At 39.7% G+C, this 19,815-nt stretch overlaps 1 protein-coding gene and 1 long non-coding RNA gene across 2 annotated transcripts; both read left to right on the top strand.

Moving 5' to 3' along the window:
- The first annotated feature begins 634 nt into the window (after positions 1-634).
- On the top strand, positions 635-2,321 carry LOC128020582 (uncharacterized). The gene is made up of 3 exons (XR_008185369.1): positions 635-727; positions 1,806-1,877; positions 2,010-2,321. It is a non-coding gene; the product is annotated as an uncharacterized LOC128020582 (long non-coding RNA).
- A 1,511-nt stretch (positions 2,322-3,832) lies between these two features.
- LOC127946507 (mucin-22-like) lies at positions 3,833-7,985 on the top strand (the record flags this gene model as incomplete). The annotated part of the gene is made up of 4 exons (XM_052543509.1): positions 3,833-6,619; positions 6,709-6,770; positions 7,355-7,512; positions 7,625-7,985. Coding segments are annotated over 4 exons (3,186 nt in total), but the record flags the coding sequence as incomplete, so codon positions are not given.
- Positions 7,986-19,815: the final 11,830 nt, after the last annotated feature.

Here is a 19,815-nt window from a genome sequence, read left to right as displayed (position 1 = left end):
GGCCAGTGAAACGAAGTCTCAGTATGCAAAGAATGCATGGGAAAACCTAGTGTCTTTTGTGTCGGTCTCTTTTGACATCTAACGTGTGGTAATCATGATCAGTTGACGTAGGATTCATACGAAGATCATGAGCTATGAGCCAAATTATTAAACTCATAAGAAGCTGTATGTTTGATGTTGTAGGCTATTTTATTATTTATTTATTTTTAACTGCCATTCTATTCTCTATTGTTTCCACAAGCATCCATGAAGTAATATCTACATTAAGAGATATATTATTTATTATTAATGTGTCCTCAAAGAAATCGTTCCATCCCGCGAATTTTGGATACATTTAAAATAATTTCTTAAATTAAAACAATTATGTCATGTAAGTTGCATACGCCTATAAATTAAAAAAGTGCAACTAGGCTATGTGGCTTTATCGTTCCACTTAACAGTTTCTATAAATAAACACGCCTATAATAAATTGTTGCACGCGACAGACACTTAAGGCACAATACAAAAGATAAACGCAAAAAAAAAAAACATTCCATATACTTATCAGTGCCTATCAATGAAGTAACAAACCACAAATCAGTACGTCACTAAGTGGTATTTAAGAGGCAACGCCAGTCCTCACCATTCAAGAGAAGTGGAAGAACTGGAGCATTGAATAACTATTGGACCACTGAAACAACAGCGGATTACCGGTCAAGTTGTTGAATTATTATTTGCTCAAGGATTGGTAAGGGCGTTTTATTTCACAAAATATATTTGTTTTAATTATATGTATATGATAAAGTATTTTAATTGCTGGGAATATTGCACCTAGGGCATAATAACAAAACATTACTATTTTAATATAATTTAAATATATGATACAATTTAAATTTTTTGTCATTTTTGAAGTTGTCTGTATTCTATTACTTTTAAATTTATTTTTTTTAATGAAACGTATGTAGTCAGAATATTGAAGCAGTCACAGTAAATTGCAGTCATAGTATAACATTCTGTTCACAAAGTAATTAATAATATAATTATTTAAAATAATTCTATACTTATAATAATAAGTAATTATTTATCTATATACAGCACATTCCTATTATCAAGGACCTCAGTTCGTTTACAAAACCATTTGTGTTAAATATTAAGGAGTGATAATAAAATAATATTTAGTGGAACTTGATTTTAGTTTTGTGAAATCTCGTGATAATTTTAACTGGACTAATCATGATTTAAAAATGTATGGTGTCCAGTTTTTTCCAGATGGAGTAGATAATTTAGTTGATAACTTAAATCAAGAATGCAAGCTTTTGCATGGTACTTTGCTGAAACCATGAAAATAATGTCTGTAGATTAGGTTTATCCTCTTCCTCTTCTGATGCAGGTATGTCAATATCATTTGGATGCATTGATTGTTTATATATATGTGTATATATATATATATATATATATATATATATATATATATATATATATGAATGTTTTCTTTTCTTTTCTTTATTACTACATTATTATATAATACTGGTCAAAAGTTTGGAAATATTCCGTTTGTTCATGTTCTTGAAAGACATCTTCTATGCTTTTGAAGAATTAAGTGACACTAAAGACTTGAGTAATGGATGCAAACAGAAACTTTAGCTTTGCATTACAAAATTACTGTTTTACTGTTTTTATTATTATTATTATTATTATTTTACATTAATCAAATAAATTCAGACTTGGTGATAGGTGGCTTATCAACAACATTATAAAACGTTTACCTGATATATTCATGTATATGTGTGTGTATTTAAACTTTATGTTTATTGCTTCCTTTGCAGTTTCTAATTATCACCATTGGATTCTTTCCAGAATGGAGGGAAAAGCTTTTATTATAATGTGCATTTTTATTGGTAGGTGAATCAAATGTAAAAAACTAATCCTACAAGAACAACAACAATAATACCACATTTCACTTAAATAAAGTATATATATATGTTCAGAATAAGTACTTAAACACCACACCAATGTTTTGTCTTCTCTAGCAACAACGTATTCAACAACCACTACAACTCTTGCTGAATCATCAACTAGTACTGCAGGAGTTACCACAACAGCACAAGAAACTACTGTTACAACAGCTGAATCCTCCACAACAGCTACAACAACAGCAGTGCCCACAACAACCTCTACAACTCTTGCTGAATCATCCACTAGTACTGCAGGAGTAACAACAGCAGCACAAGAAACTACTGTTACAACAACAGAATCCTCCACAACAGCTACAACTACAGCAGTTCCCTCAACAACCTCTACAACTCTTGCTGAATCATCCACTAGTACTGCAGGAGTTACCACAACAGCACAAGAAACTACTGTTAAAACAGCCGAATCCTCCACAACAGCTACAACAACAGCAGTGCCCACAATAACCTCTACAACACTTGCCGAATCATCCACTAGTACTACAGGAGTAACCACAACAGCACAAGAAACTACTGTTACAACAACAGAATCCTCGACAACCGCTACAACAACAGCAGTGCCCACAACAACCTCTACAACACTTGCCGAATCATCCACTAGTACTGCAGGAGTTACCACAACAGCACAAGAAACTACTGTTACAACAACCGAATCCTCCACAACAGCTACAACAACAGCAGTGCCCACAACAACCTCTACAACTCTTGTTGAATCATCCACTAGTACTGCAGGAGTTACCACAACAGCACAAGAAACTACTGTTACAACAGCTGAATCCTCCACAACAGCTACAACAACAGCAGTGCCCACAATAACCTCTACAACACTTGCCGAATCATCCACTAGTACTGCAGGAGTAACCACAACAGCACAAGAAACTTCTGTTACAACAACCGAATCCTCCACAACAGCTACAACAACAGCAGTGCCCACAACAACCTCTACAACTCTTGTTGAATCATCCACTAGTACAGCAGGAGTTACCACAACAGCACAAGAAACTACTGTTTCAACAACTGAATCCTCCACAACAGCTACAACAACAGCAGTTCCCACAACAACCTCTACAACTCTTGCTGAATCATCCACAAGTACAGCAGGAGTTACCACAACAGCACAAGAAACTACTGTTACAACAACCGAATCCTCCACAACAGCTACAACAACAGCAGTGCCCACAACAACCTCTACAACTCTTGCTGAATCATCCACTAGTACAGCAGGAGTTACCACAACAGCACAAGAAACTACTGTTACAACAACCGAATCCTCCACAACAGCTACAACAACAGCAGTGCCCACAACAACCTCTACAACTCTTGTTGAATCATCCACTAGTACTGCAGGAGTTACCACAACAGCACAAGAAACTACTGTTACAACAGCTGAATCCTCCACAACAGCTACAACAACAGCAGTGCCCACAATAACCTCAACAACACTTGCCGAATCATCCACTAGTACAGCAGGAGTTACCACAACAGCACAAGAAACTACTGTTACAACAACCGAATCCTCCACAACAGCTACAACAACAGCAGTGCCCACAACAACCTCTACAACTCTTGTTGAATCATCCACTAGTACTGCAGGAGTTACCACAACAGCACAAGAAACTACTGTTACAACAACCGAATCCTCCCCAACAGCTACAACAACAGCAGTGCCCACAACAACCTCTACAACTCTTGCTGAATCATCCACTAGTACAGCAGGAGTTACCACAACAGCACAAGAAACTACTTTTACAACAACCGAATCCTCCACAACAGCTACAACAACAGCAGTGCCCACAACAACCTCTACAACTCTTGTTGAATCATCCACTAGTACTGCAGGAGTTACCACAACAGCACAAGAAACTACTGTTACAACAGCTGAATCCTCCACAACAGCTACAACAACAGCAGTGCCCACAATAACCTCTACAACACTTGCCGAATCATCCACTAGTACAGCAGGAGTTACCACAACAGCACAAGAAACTACTGTTACAACAACCGAATCCTCCACAACAGCTACAACAACAGCAGTGCCCACAACAACCTCTACAACTCTTGCTGAATCATCCACTAGTACTGCAGGAGTTACCACAACAGCACAAGAAACTACTGCTACAAGAGCGGAATCCTCCACAACAGCTACAACAACAGCAGTGCCCACAACAACCTCTACAACTCTTGCTGAATCATCCACTAGTACAGCAGGAGTTACCACAACAGCACAAGAAACTACTGTTTCAACAACTGAATCCTCCACAACAGCTACAACAACAGCAGTTCCCACAACAACCTCTACAACTATTGCTGAATCATCCACTAGTACTGCAGGAGTTACCACAACAGCACAAGAAACTACTGTTACAACATCTGAATCCTCCACAACAGCTACAACAACAGCAGTGCCCACAACAACCTCTACAACACTTGCCGAATCATCCACTAGTACTGCAGGAGTTACCACAACAGCACAAGAAACTACTGTTACAACAACCGAATCCTCCACAACAGCTACAACAACAGCAGTGCCCTTAACAACCTCTACAACACTTGCCGAATCATCCACTAGTACTGCAGGAGTTACCACAACAGCACCACAAACTACTGATTCAACAACCGAATCCTCCACAACAGCTACAACAACAGCAGTGCCCTCAACAACCTCTACAACACTTGCCGAATCATCCACTAGTACTGCAGGAGTTACCACAACAGCAGCACAAACTACTGATACAACAACCGAATCCTCCACAACAGCTACAACAACAGCAGTTCCCTCAACTACCTCTACAACTGTTGATGAATCATCCACTAGTACTGCAGGAGTTACCACAGCAGCACAAGAAACTACTGTTACAACAACAGCTACAACAACAGCAGTGCCCTCAACAATCTCTACAACTGTTGCTGAATCATCCACTAGTACAGCAGGAATTACCACAACAGCACCACAAACTACTGTTACAACAACTGAATCCTCCACAACAGCTACAACAACAGCAGTTCCCTCAACTACCTCTACAACTGTTGATGAATCATCCACTAGTACTGCAGGAGTTACCACAGCAGCACAAGAAACTACTGTTACAACAACAGAAACCTCCACAACAGCTACAACAACAGCAGTGCCCTCAACAATCTCTACAACTGTTGCTGAATCATCCACTAGTACAGCAGGAATTACCACAACAGCACCACAAACTACTGTTACAACAACTGAATCCTCCACAACAGCTACAACAACAGCAGTGCCCACAGCAACCTCTACAACTCTTGCTGAATCATCCACTAGTACTGCAGGAGTAACAACAGCAGCACAAGAAACTACTGTTACAACAACTGAATCCTCCACAACAGCTACAACAACAGCAGTGCCCTTAACAACCTCTACAACTGTTGCTAAATCATCCACTAGTACTCCAGGAGTTACCACAACAGCACAAGAAACTACTGTTACAACAACAGAAACCTCCACAACAGCTACAACAACAGCAGTGCCCTTAACAACCTCTACAACTCTTGCTGAATCATCCACTAGTACAGCAGGAGTTACCACAACAGCACCACAAACTACTGTTACAACAACAGAAACCTCCACAACAGCTACAACAACAGCAGTGCCCATAACAACCTCTACAACTCTTGCTGAATCATCCACTAGTACAGCAGGAGTTACCACAACAGCACCACAAACTACTGTTACAACAGCAGAATCCTCCACAACAGCTACAACAACAGCAGCGCCCACAACAACCTCTACAACTCTTGCCGAATCATCCACTAGTACTGCAGGAGTTACCACAACAGCACCACAAACTACTGTTACAACAACTGAATCCTCAACAACAGCTACAACAACAGCAGCGCCCACAACAACCTCTACAACTCTTGCTGAATCATCCACTAGTACAGCAGGAGTTACCACAACAGCACCACAAACTACTGTTACAACAGCGGAATCCTCCACAACAGCGGAATCCTCCACAACAGCTACAACAACAGCTACAACAACAGCAGCTCCCACAACAACCTCTACAACTCTTGCTGAATCATCCACTAGTGCTGCAGGAGTTACCACAACAGCACAAGAAACTACTGTTACAACAACAAAAACCTCCACAACAGCTACAACAACAGCAACTTCGACACCAACAGATTCATCCACAGTCTTAACATCTATAACTGGTACATCCACCAGTAGTGAGGCAGTCACCACAAATGTGACACAATCTAAACCTGTGGTGTCTACAGCTGCAATAGTTTCTAATTTATCTACCCCTTCTACAGAATCTAAAACATCTACAACCTCTACAGCATCTACAAATTCTACAACATCTATAGCCTCAACAGCATCTACAACCTCTACAGCATCAACAAACTCTACAAAATCTATAGCCTCTACAGCATCTACAACCTCTACAGCATCAACAAACTCTACAAAATCTATAGCCTCTACAGCATCTACAACCTCTACAACATCTAAAACCTCTACAACATCTATAGCCTCTACAGCATCTACAACCTCTACAACTTCCACAGCAACTACTGCAAAAATACCAACTGAAGTGCTAACAAATCTAGAGTTTAGCTCTAATGAGACATTTATCAGTGCACTCAGTAATCAAACCAGTGAGGAGTTTAAGAGTAGATCTAAACTTATCAAGGATGAGGTTAGTTAAACTAGAACACACTTTTGACAAACAACTCAACTAGATTCTCAAACTATATGATGTATCTAATTATTTGATATTTATTCCAGCTTGAGCCTGTCTACAAAACTAAGTATTCTAACTTCCTCAGATTGATTGTCCTAGGATTCAGGTAAATACAGTGTATTGCAATATTGATTATTTTCCCTGTTTGTGTGTGTGTGTGTGTGAGTGGTCCTGGTGTGCTTTAATCATGGGAACCAAATGTCCCCACAAGGAAAGTAACACCAGTAAAATTTAAACCTTTTTTGGTCCCCATCAGAAAACTGTCTTAAATCATACAGATTATTATCTGTAAAAAAAAAAAAAATAAAAAATAAAAACAACTACAATAGTAGAAAGTATTTTGTGAGGGTTCATAGTAGGGTTAGGGTAAGGTTATAGAAAAGTCTAAAAATCATAACACCTATGGAATGTCCCCAAAACATGGAAACATGTGTGTGTGTGTGTGTGTGTGTGTGTCTACTTGACCATATTTTGAAGAGTCCACTGAGTTCTTAATCCAGGCCTGCTTAGAGTTAGTTTACAGGATTAAAAACTAGCTATATTATGCTGTCCTCATTTAGATAGCTAAGTAAACGTGTGTGTGTGTGTGTGTGTGTTTGTTTGTTTGTGAAAGAGGGGGGAAAAGAAACCTGCAATAAACAGAATTTTTAAAGGTAACATTTATTAATTTTTAACTTTTTTATATTCTAGACCAGGCTCAATCATCGCATCAACACAACTAGCTTTCAGCTTGAACGAAACTATCCCATCCGTTCAAGATATTTCAAAGACTCTCTTGACAGCAGTGGCAACAGGAAATGTGACTCTATTGAAGATAATCCCCGAATCAGTGTCAGTCAATGGTTCAGGTAAGATGTACTACACACTAGATTTATAGTCTTCTATACCTGTAACTAGTCTATAGCTATGAATCTATAGGGATGTCCAGCTAATTTGCTAATGTTTTTATTAATGCTTTAGCTACAACTGTTGCTCCTGCAGCAAGTACAGCAACTACAACAACCACAGCAACCACAGCAACCACAGCAAAGACAGCAATCACAGCAACTACGGCTTCGAGCGGATTAAAGATAGAATCCACTCTTTTCCAAGCAATATGCCTCATTATTATGTCTAAAATATTAAGCTTTTTCCTATAGATCCCTTAAACATATATCAACCAAACATGAAAACTGTAACAATGTAACAAATTTATTTAACACAAAATGTATTTATTATTATTATTAAATGGTATTTAGTGTTTCCCATTTTAGCACACACAGCAGGCTGTTTTCTGGGAGGGAGAAGTAGATCTTTTCACTCATGCATTTCCTTTAAATATAAACATCATTTTTATGTTAAATACTGACTATCCTACTTCTTTTTGTTTGTCTAAGTTCTAAAATTGTAATGTGTACTATTTTACTAAATAAAAATATTTATTAAATATTACTATGTTGTTCAAAATATTTTGCTTTCATGAAAAGAAACTTCAATAAATACTATAAACCTATCTTTTTATGGCGTTCACTGCTCAATTATATTGAAAGTGACCTGACATGATATACAGCCAAGTATGGTGACCCATACTCAGAATTTGTACTCTGCAGTGAACAGCCATTTATTCTGCAACACCTGGGGAGCAGTTGGGGTTCAATGCCTTGCTCAAGGAAACTTAAGTAGTGGTGTTGCTGGCCCATGACTTGAACCCACAACCTTAAGGTTAGGAGTCATACTCTCTAACCACTAGGCCCAACTTCCCCTCAGGGCGTGTCCAAATCCACTTTTGCTATTTTAAAGTTTTTACATTTTTATATTTATGTAGCCTACAAAATCATATTCTTTTACACTGTAATCCTTTAGTTTTTAATCAGTGGTGGACAGTAACGGAGTATCTTTACTTCGTTACTGTACTTAAGTACATTTTTCAAGTATCTGTACTTTACTGGAGTAGTTTTATTTTGAGCAACTTTTACTTTTACTTCACTACATTCCAAAGCATAAAATCATACTTTTTACTTCACTACATTTCATAAAACATATCGTTACTCCCTATAATATCATGTGCTCCGACACGCAGAAGCGGTGTCTGAATCATCATGAACGAACTGAATCTTTTCAAAATAAACTTTTAAATCGGATCGCGAATCACACCAAACGATTCGTTTACGAATTAGAATGATCCGATTGCAGCTGTTCTGGAGTCTACCACTCACTGATTCAAATGAACCGTTTAGTGCGAGTCTCCAGAAGTAAGAACCGGGAGATTTTGTGAGCGCGCGTGCGTCTGACGTTGCTAAAAGTAAGTTATTAATGTCGAAATTTTGGATTAATTATTGTAACTGAAAATCATATTTAGGTCAAAACTGTCAGTGGTTTATGAACTAAATCCGTTGTAAAGAGTGATCTATTTAAGCCCACTGAAATGCTCGAGTGCAGACGATGCAGACACATCAATTCTAGGTAAAAAAAAACAACAACAACAAAAAAAAACATAAAATAACACAGATTAAATACAATAACTCGTGCACGTTCAAATTCACCGCTGCCGTAATGTTAACAGTTTAATTAAAATGTCCTATGTGACGTCTGTTTTTATATTGTTTATCGACAGTAACGTTATACATATGTATATTGTTTGGATTAACTAGACGAGTAGACAGACATGAATGTTCATCGTACTGAAAATAAGTAAATATTGTTAGCTGACGCTAACTGTCTAGCTAACAAGCTTGTTGGTGCTAAGTTGATGTAATTTTTATAAATAATGGTCAAATATTTTTATTCAGCCACATATATATATATATATATATATATATATATATATATATATATATATATATATATATATATATATATATATATCTGGTTAGAAGAGAAAGGATGTGATGTTCAGAACATGGTAACTACAGTAATTATCAGTGGGAAGAGATGCACCCCATTTGGCCAGGGGTGTTTTTAAACCACAGACAAGATTTGAGAAGGAAAAAATCATTATGAAAATTTTTTTATTATTTTTTTCCTTAAAATGTTCTTCCTAACTTCAGGCCTTATTATCATGTCATATATACAGTACAGACCAAAAGTTTGGACACACCTTCTCATTCAAAGAGTTTTCTTTATTTTCATGACTATGAAAATAGTAGATTCACGCTGAAGGCATCAAAACTATGAATTAACACATGTGGAATTATATACATAACAAAAAAGTGTTAAACAACTGAAAATATGTCATATTGTAGGTTCTTCAAAGTAGCCACCTTTAGCTTTGATTACTGCTTTGTACACTCTTGGCATTCTCTTGATGAGCTTCAAGAGGTAGTCACCTGAAATGGTCTTCCAACAGTCTTGAAGGAGTTCCCCGAGAGATGCTTAGCACTTGTTGATCCTTTTGCCTTCTGTCTGCGGTCCAGCTCACCCCTAAACCATCTCGATTGGTTTCAGGTCTGGGGACTGTGGAGGCCAGGTCATCTGGCGCAGCACCCCATCACTCTCCTTCTTGGTCAAATAGCCCTTGATGCCTTCAGTGTGACTCTACAATTTTCATAGTCATGAAAATAAAGAAAACTCTTTGAATGAGAAGGTGTGTCCAAACTTTTGGTCTGTACTGTAACTTTGATGTTCTGTAAAACAACTAACTTTAAAATACTTTGTTCTTACTGGTGAAAATCAGATGGCCATCTCTGTTTTCTCTCAGGTACATCACAGTGTAAGCTTCACAGTGAACATTACTCTCGTCAGCGTAGTCCATATCAACTACAAAAATATATCTTGACTCCATATAGTGGTTATTTTGAAAAAATCCAAGGTATTTTGAGCAGTAGGATTATAAAAAAATGTGCTAATATAAAATTAAATTAAGTAGCCTATATAAAATTGCAAACATCTATCTTGCAGTACTTTTTTACTTAAGTACATAAAAAATTGAGTACTTTTGTACTTTCACTTGAGTAAAATTGAAAAAGGAGTACTTTTACTTTTACTTGAGTAATATTTTACCATATGTATCTGTACTTTTACTCAAGTACTTGATTTGTGTACTTCGTCCACCACTGTTTTTAATATTTGGCATATTTGTGTGATGCACATTGCTGTGTGTAATAAGCAAAGTCAACGTGCTGACCCGCCCAGATGTGCATTTTTCTACCAACGCATTCTTTAAATAACAAAAAAATATTGACTTTAGACTTTAGACCAGGTTTGAGTTGGTCTATGGCGCAGTCTATTTTCAGCTCCTTAAAATAGCAATGTGCCAGCAATGTGCCTGAACACACCTCTTTTTTAGACCAGCACACCCCTGGATGCACAAATGGGCTCAAATGCATTTGCTAATTAAACGACGTGGTGCTGGATGGGAAAATGCAAATGGCGCCGGACTAAAACTAGCAAACACATTTGTGCTGCCCCTTGTGTCGCATTGCATGAGGTCCAGAATTTTGTCCAGTGGTGTGATAAACATTTCCTTAGTATTAACACAAAGAAGACAGTGGAGATGATGTTTGATCCTAAATCCACCGGAGACCACTCACCAGTGGTCATTAATCGTCAGAATATAGCCCAGGTGGACTCTTACAGATATCTGATATAGCAGCAGCTATACTGTGTGTCCAAAACAAACTTCCTTCGGGACAATAAAGTTTATCTCATCTTATCTTATTGTGCTGGTTGTATGATAGGGCCCTTTAACTGAAAACAACTAATAAAAAAGATGCAATATGGATAAACAAATGATAAAGCTTCGCTTATTGAATAGCAGATCTCTTTCTACGAAAGCACTTTTTGTAAATGATATGATCACTAATCATAATCTAGATGTGCTCTGTTTAACTGAAACCTGGTTAAAACCTGATGATTTAATTATTTTATTGTTATTATTATTATAATTATAATTATAATTATTATTTATTTTTATTCTACCCCCCAAGATTACTGTTATAAACATGAGCCGCATCCAAAAGGTAAAGGGGGAGGTGTTGCTTCAACTTTGAACTTCCACTTTATTTATTTGTAAAGCACATTTTAATATAATTTTGTTGCCCAAAGTGCTTCACAAAATAATAGAAAGCATATAAAAAGATTAAAAACAATAAAATCGAACATAATTAAGAAGAATAAACAACCAACCAATGACAACTACCCTGTATCCTTTGTGAAAAGGTCTCTACAAAAGCTAATGTAAAAAGATGAGTTTTCAACTGAGACGTAAAAACTTTTAAGGATGGAGCCTGTGGGATATGAAGTGGAAGACTCTTACACAATTTGGGGACCACAACCATAAATGCTCTATCAACTTTGGACTTTCTTTTGGAGCGAGGAACTGCCAGTAACAGTTTATCTGCTGATCTCAATGTACTAGCCGATGTATGGTACTTTAAAAGACTGGTAATATAACTTGGGGACATGTTATGAAGCACTTTATACCATCAATAAAATCAATAAAATCTGAAAATCGCTCCTGTACTGAACTGCTTCAATTTATAACAATGTACTCTGTATTTCTCAGAGGGCGGCTTCAAGTATAACTTGTTTGAAGTTATGGTGCTTCATATAACATTATCCAGAGAAACAAATGTTACTGATAAATCCCCTGTGATGTTTGTATTGGCTACTGTATACAGGCCACCGGGGCACCATACAAACCTTATTAAAGAGTTTGCTGATTTTACATCTGAGTTAGTGCTGGCTGCAGAAAAAGTTTTAATTGTTGGTGATTTTAATATCCATGTTGATAATGAAAATTTATAGAAATTCTGACAACACGTCTCAGGACCTACTCATTGTCAAAATCATACTCTAGATGTAATACTGTCACATGGAATTGATATTGATGGTGTTGAAATTATGCAGCCAAGCAATGATATCTCAGATCATTATTTAGTTTTGTGCAAATGTCATATAGCTAAAACTAAATTCTACTTCTTTTCACAAGTATGGTAGAACTAGAGCTGTAGTCATGTCCAGCTTTGTCGAGTCCAAGTCAAGTCCAAGTCCAGGACTAGTCGAGACCGAGTCAAGACCAAGTCCAAAGAGGTTCGAGTCCAAGTCAAGTCCAAGTCCAAAAGTTTCGAGTCCAAGTCAAGACCGAGTCCAAATAAGAGAAAAAAGGGTCCTCTTCAAGACCACATACTTAACTACTGATAATGTATGTGATGCGAGAGACAGCATATCTCTTATTCTAAGAAAATAATTTTACATTATTATTTGTAATGATCAAAAAGCATGTGCAAAGTAACAACTCTGTAGGACAGGGATCTCCAAACTAGATCCTGGAGGGCCAATGTCCTGAAAAGTTTAGCTCCAGCTGGCCTTAACACACCTGGAAGATTAGTGTGTCTAGTAAGAGCTTGATTAGCTGGTTCAAGTGTGTATAATTAGGGTTAAAGCTAACAGGGGCGTTACACAAGATCCCGGGCCCTATGCATAGGCAGTCCTGATGGGAATGAAAAAATATCCAGGTAAAATAAAATATATTTCAGATTCATACTTTTCAAAGGCCCTCTCTTCCTTTGGGGCCCTGGTAATGAGTACTGGTTTTACCCCCAGTCTGACCCTGGGAGCTAAACTATAAAGGACACTGGCCCTCTAGAACAAAGTTTGGAACTGTAAGGTCAAATAATTTTTATGTACTTTATTTTCATTTTATTTACTTAATAATGCTGCTTTTGCTGACATTATGTCTGTGGTCAGAAATGAATATGACTGATGCCTTGGCACAGTGCATAGACACACGCAAAGCTCGGGATATGACAAATGCACACAGCAAGGCTAGAAGGGATACGTTTGGCTCTACTGCACATGCGCACATAAATACAGCGATATTTTTGTCCTACTCTGCTAGTGCTTGCATAGACTACTTGGAGCTGTCGGAAACAATCGACTACTCCAGCATGCATAACCATAATGCATACAAAGTGTTTGCAAATACGACGTGAATTTTAGAATAACAATATTGCGTGGAGCTGTTACTAGACCTTATCTATGTTGCATGTAAAAAATAAAATATGTAATGTAATTATTAGGGTTGTGCCTGAAGCCAAATACCTTATTCGGAATGGCACGGATAATGGCTTAAAAAACGAATAACGGACAAGGAATAATTCTGCCTGAATACTCGGCTGAAGCTGACACAGTCTGGTGTTTGATAACAGTGTGATAACAGGTGAGCCAGGGGATCAGCGCCAGAAGTGAATGAATGTAAACTTTATGAATGAAAAGAGCGCAAATCAAACACCGCATTGTTGTCGCCTCTCTGTGCATCTCTCAGAAATCAGAGCATTGCAAGAGTAATTTTACCTTTAATAATACATCATACACGTTATAGTATTTGTATATATTTAAAAGGCAAATATTTAAAGCTTAGGCTACGATATGATACGAATGAATGGAATAAGCACAGCGCGCTGACCAATCAAACAGCAGTGTTGCGCGTCTCAGTCTCTCAAAAAACAAATCAGTTATCTCTCAAGAGTAGGCTAATAATCAGCTTAGATACGGATACATTGTATACTTGTCCAACATGTTTACATCTTTATGTTTTGCTGGTTTGCGCGGCACACGCACATTTGTTTAGTGAAGTTCACTTAACATTAAGACTCGCTCAAGTGTTCTGCATAATGAATATGTGCGCATTAAATGGATTCAGTCGTGTTCAAATGATCACTAAACATTTGTCATGACATCTCTCTGCTTGCATGATAAATATTATTTTAGAAATTAATAATTATTTTAGTTTAACACGACGTACTTGTTCAGCGATAACAACGAAAAAATATATTAAAAAGTCTTAACAGTCTTATCAAGTAACGATGTTGAATCCGAATGCAGATAGGAAAAATGTTGTGACTGTTACAGATACAAATAACAGATAACTGGCTGTTACATGACAATTTAAATATGTAATGTCATAATTATAAAGTTTTAAAAATTTGCATATGTAATTGTTGCATAAGGCTATACATTAATACGCGTTTATTGATAAAAAAAACTATTTAATGTGTTTTCATTTACAATAGCATGAACCACGTGTAGCCGAGTAACTCAAGGATTTTTTTATTAAAAAAATCGACTAGTAGAAATCAGTAGTCTTGCAACCCCTATACTGTACAACAATAATGAGTATTTCATTATTGTAAAGGGTACGTTTAAGGCTATCTAGGTGTAGATGTAAATAAAACACAATCTAACAGGTAGAAAATTAAATTAGAAACAATTAAACTTTTCAGGCCGCAGTAAGTGCACCGCTGGTCATGCACATCCTTTCTAGGAACAATACTGAAAGATAAAATGGAGAAACAGATGATCATAGCTGTACAAGGATAGCAATTTTTTAATGAATCTATTAGCAGAGCTACTACAAGGGATGTTTAGTACTGGAAATCAATTTATTCTTTGCTGAAACTTCTGCGTCTTCACGGAGAGCGGGTCATGGTTGCCCAGCAACAGAAGACGCCACTGGAGCACGAGCGTAGAGTGCAGGCTACAGGGCTACAGAGTGCTTTGGAAAAAAGGAGAGCGGCACGCCTAGCGTTTTCCAAACTTTTTCAGTCGCGACATCATGCAAATGTGGTTTTGTTTTGAAGGAGAATTTTTTTATTTTTTTGCTGGACTCAGTCGAGACCAACTAGAAGACTTGGCGAGTCCAATGGCCAAGTCCGAGACAAGTCCGAGTGCAACTGCAAAGAGTTCGAGACAAGTCTGAGACGACAGAAAAATGTCTCGAGTCCGGACTCGAGTCCAAGACCGGACTCGAGTACTACAGCCCTAGGTAGAACCATCACTTCTACCACAAAAGACCGCTTTGTAAGTTATCTTCCTGATGTATCCCAATTCCTAAGCACATCCAAAACCTCAGAAAAACTTGATGATGTAACAGAAACTATGAACTCTCTTTTTTAGCATTTTAAAAACAGTTGCTCTAAGGAAAACATTTTGACACCATGGTACAATAAGCACACTAGCACCCTATAGAGATCAGCCTGGAAAATGGAGCACAGCTGGAGGAAAAGAAAACTAGAGATATTTTGTATTGCTTGGCGGGAAAGTAACCTATCCTACAGAAAAGCGTTAAAAACTGCTAGATCTGATTACTTTTCATCTCTTTTAGAAGAAACCAACATAACCCCAGGTAATTATTCAATACAGTGGCTACATTAACAAAAAAGAAAGCCTCAACAAGTGTTGAGATTTCACAACATCACAGCATTAATGACTTTATGAGTTACTTTACTTTTAAGATCAATACTATTAGAGATTAAATTGTAACCATGGAGCTGTAAGCTACAGTATCGCATCAGACAGTGCATTATTGACCCCCTGAGGAACAGTTCCACTCATTCTCTACTATAGGAGAGAAGGAATTGTATAAACTTGTTAAATCATCTAAACCAACGACATGTATGTGTGACGGTGGGATGAAGGAAAGGAGGAAGCAATTGTGAGTAATGGTTATTTAATGAAATAGAATAAACAAATAAACACAAGGGAACAACACAGCTGAGAAGACGACACTCCGAGATGGTGGTGAGGAGGTGAGGAATCCAGATGATGACGGTGAGTAGGCAGCAGGAGACGATGGCACAGGAACTGCAGGGAATAGAGCCGTAGGTAAGTGTTTGTAGCTGAGTGGTGGTGCGTAGAGTGGATGAGGTTCTGGGGAAACACAGACATCCAACGTAGACGACACTAAAGCAGACAAACAGGATACATGACATTAAACAACAATCTCACAAACACTAGACGTGAGACAAGCCAATATAAAGGAAATGAGTAATGAGTGACAGCTGTTGCTGATGACAATTAGTGGAAACGCCCACAAACTAATCAGTGCAGACGCGAAACACACAGACTTCACCACAAAGTGCAAACACCCCGAGATCAGTACCCCCCCCCCCCCCCCCCCCCCCTCTAAGAACTCCTCTTGGAGTTCCCAGAAGGGCCTACCTGTTGATTGTAGTCATCAATAAGGGAGTGATCCAATATGTCCCTAGCAGGTACCCAACTCCTCTCCTCCAGACCGTAACCTTCCCAGTCCACCAGGTACTGGAATCCTCGTCCCCTCTGTCTCGAGTCCAGAATACGATTAACCGAATAAGTCGGTTCCCCATCTACGAGATGCGGCGGCAGGGGAACCGGAGTAGGCGGATTAATACCTGCATAAAACACGGGTTTAATTTTGGACACATGGTGTATCCTCTTGTATGCAGGAGGTAGTTTAAGGCGGACTGTCACCGGACTAATGGTCTTGGTGATAGTAAACGGGCCGATAAATTTGGGAGCTAATTTATTAGAAACGGAACGCAGAGGAATGTTACTAGTAGAATGCCACACCTTTTGACCCAAGACGTAAACGGGAGGCTTTGACCGGTGGCGATCGGCCTTGGCCTTAGTGCGCTCCCTCATCCAGAGCAGAGTCTCGTGGGCTCTGGTCCAGGTGCGGTGGCACCTCTGGACAAACGCGTGAGCGGAAGGGACCGCGACTTCAGATTCCAGACTGGGAAAAACTGGTGGCTGGTAACCTAAACTACACTGAAACAGAGAAATGCCCGTAGCTGACACTGGCAACGAATTGTGGGTGTACTCCACCATAGAGAGTTGTTGACTCCAGGAAGAAGGATTCTTAGAGACCAAACATTGCAATGTCCTCTCTAAATCCTGGTTGGCTCCCTCAGATTGTCCGTTACTTTGGGGATGATAACCTGAAGACAAGCTAACTGACGCTCCTAACAATTTGCAAAACTCTTTCCAAAATTTGGATATGAACTGAGATCCCCTCTCAGAAACCACGTCTAACAGGAGGCCATGAAGCCGAAAGACGTGATCTAGGACAGTGACCGCTGTCTCCTTGGCTGTAGGTAATTTGGACAAGGGAATGAAATGTGCCGCCATCGAGAACCGGTCCACTACAGTCAAAACGACCGTCATGCCATTAGAGGGCGGGAGGGCGGTAACAAAATCTAGAGCGATGTGGGACCAGGGTCTCGAAGGGACAGACAGCGGTTGAAGAAGCCCATCAGGAGGTCAGTTAGATGACTTACCATTGGCGCAAACTGAGCAAGCCAAAACAAAATCGCGGACGTCACGAGCCATACGTGGCCACCAGAATCGTTGTCTAACCAACCCATTAGTTCTACTTATCCCTCGGTGACAAGCTACATTAGAACAATGACCCCACTGGACAACCTCGGACCTCGGACCAACCTCCACCACGAACTGCTGTGTGGGATCAGGGGCCACAAGGATGGGAGCCGAAACGAAGCAGCACTTGAGATTAGCGAACGCAGCCTCAGCTGCGTCCGACCACCTGAACGGAGTACTGGGGGAGGTCAAGGCTGTCAGGGGTGAGGCTAGTTGGCTGAAATTGCGAATGAAACGCAGATAGAAATTGGCGAACCCCAGAAACCGCTGTAGGGCCTTGCAGGAATCTGGAGATGGCCAATCTATCACAGCCCTAACCTTGTCAGGGTCCATACGTATTCCCTCGGATGAGATGATATACCCTAGGAAGGGAACAGACTGTGCATTTCTCTGCCTTGACAAAAAGCCCATTCTCAAGTAACCTCTGGAGCACTCGTCTGACGTGTTGAACATGTTCCTGGAGAGATGAAGAAAAAATCAGTATGTCATCCAGGTAAACATATATAAACTGATCTACCATATCTCTCAACACGTCATTAAGGAGTGCTTGGAAAACCCCGGGCAAGTTGGAGAGCCCGAACGGAATCACCAAGTACTCAAAGTGCCCTCTAGGGGTATTAAAGGCAGTTTTCCATTCATCCCCCTTCCTGATGCGGACCAAATGATAAGCATTACGTAAATCCAGTTTTGTGAATATGGATACTCCCTGCAACCTCTCGAAAGCTGAAGACATGAGTGGTAAAGGATAGGTGTTCTTTATCGTGATGTTGTTCAGCTCTCGGTAATCAATGCAAGGTCACAGGGAACCATCCTTCTTACCCACAAAAAAGAATCCCGCCCCCACTGGAGAAAAGGAAGGACGGATGAACCCAGAGGCAATGGAATCAGAAATGTATTTCTCCATGGCCTCCCTCTCAGGAATAGACAGAGAATATAACTTGCCCTTAGGCGGAGACTTACCTGACACTAAATCTATGGCACAGTCGTAGGGACTATGCGGAGGAAGAGAAGCAGCACGGGACTTACTGAACACTTCCTTCAGGTCCAGATACTCTACGGGCACATTTGGCAACACCATGTTCACCTTCTGAAAGACAGAAACAGGGACAACAGGACAAGCAGAAACCAAACAAGACTCATGACACATTTCACTCCACAATGTGACAGTGTTTGAACCCCATTCCACTTGTGGATTATGTTTGATTAACCAGGGGTGACCTAACACAATGTGAGCAACAGGGGAGTCCATAAGAAAAAAGGATATGGTTTCGCGATGGTTTCCAGACGTGAGCGGTGTGAAGGGTTCAATATGGTGAGTGACGTGAGGCAGTTCCTGGCCATTGAGTGCAGTGACATGAATGGGGAGAGACACAAGAAGGACAGGAATGTTCAAGTGAAGTGCCAGTGAAGAATCAATGAAGTTACCTTCGGCTCCGGAGTCCAGAAGGGCGTGACATTCATGAGATTGATTCCTCCACCGCAGTTTCACCGGAAGGAGGGTCGATGATGTAGTTGAGGACTTCCCAGCGGAGATCCCACCCGATAGTAGCCTCAAGTTTACTAGCGGGCTGGCTCTTTTAACCGGGCATGAGTCGATGTTATGAGCTGAGCCTCCACAGTAGAAACACAGTCCTTGGGACCTCCGCCGTTCCCTCTCCCTCCGGGACAGCCGAGCTCTACCCACCTGCATGGGCTCGTGGTCGTCGACGGGACCGACCGCGTTCTCTCGACTCAAGTGCCCCCTGGCAGGAGAGATGGAAGACCGTGTAGGATTGGGTTGGCGACCCAGGCGGTTAATCTGTGCGTCTACTCGTAGACCCAAATCTATGAGTCCATTGAGTGTGGGGGGCAACTCTAGGAGGTAGATCTCCTTATGAACACGGTCGGCTAACCCATGCAGGAATCGATCCCACTGCGCGGCCTTGTTCCACTGGCACGCGACCGGCATATTTGTAATTTTAAGATTATAATATAAAGACAACATGCACTTGCACATTATGTGACTTTTTCTGCCAGTTGCAAACAGCAACTGAGTCCAA

Source organism: Carassius gibelio, chromosome A1 (assembly GCF_023724105.1).
Source record: "Carassius gibelio isolate Cgi1373 ecotype wild population from Czech Republic chromosome A1, carGib1.2-hapl.c, whole genome shotgun sequence".
Classification (NCBI taxonomy): Eukaryota; Metazoa; Chordata; class Actinopteri; order Cypriniformes; family Cyprinidae; genus Carassius; species Carassius gibelio.
The sequence above is the reverse complement of the archived record's forward strand: the minus strand, read 5'-3'. Positions and strand labels throughout refer to the sequence as shown.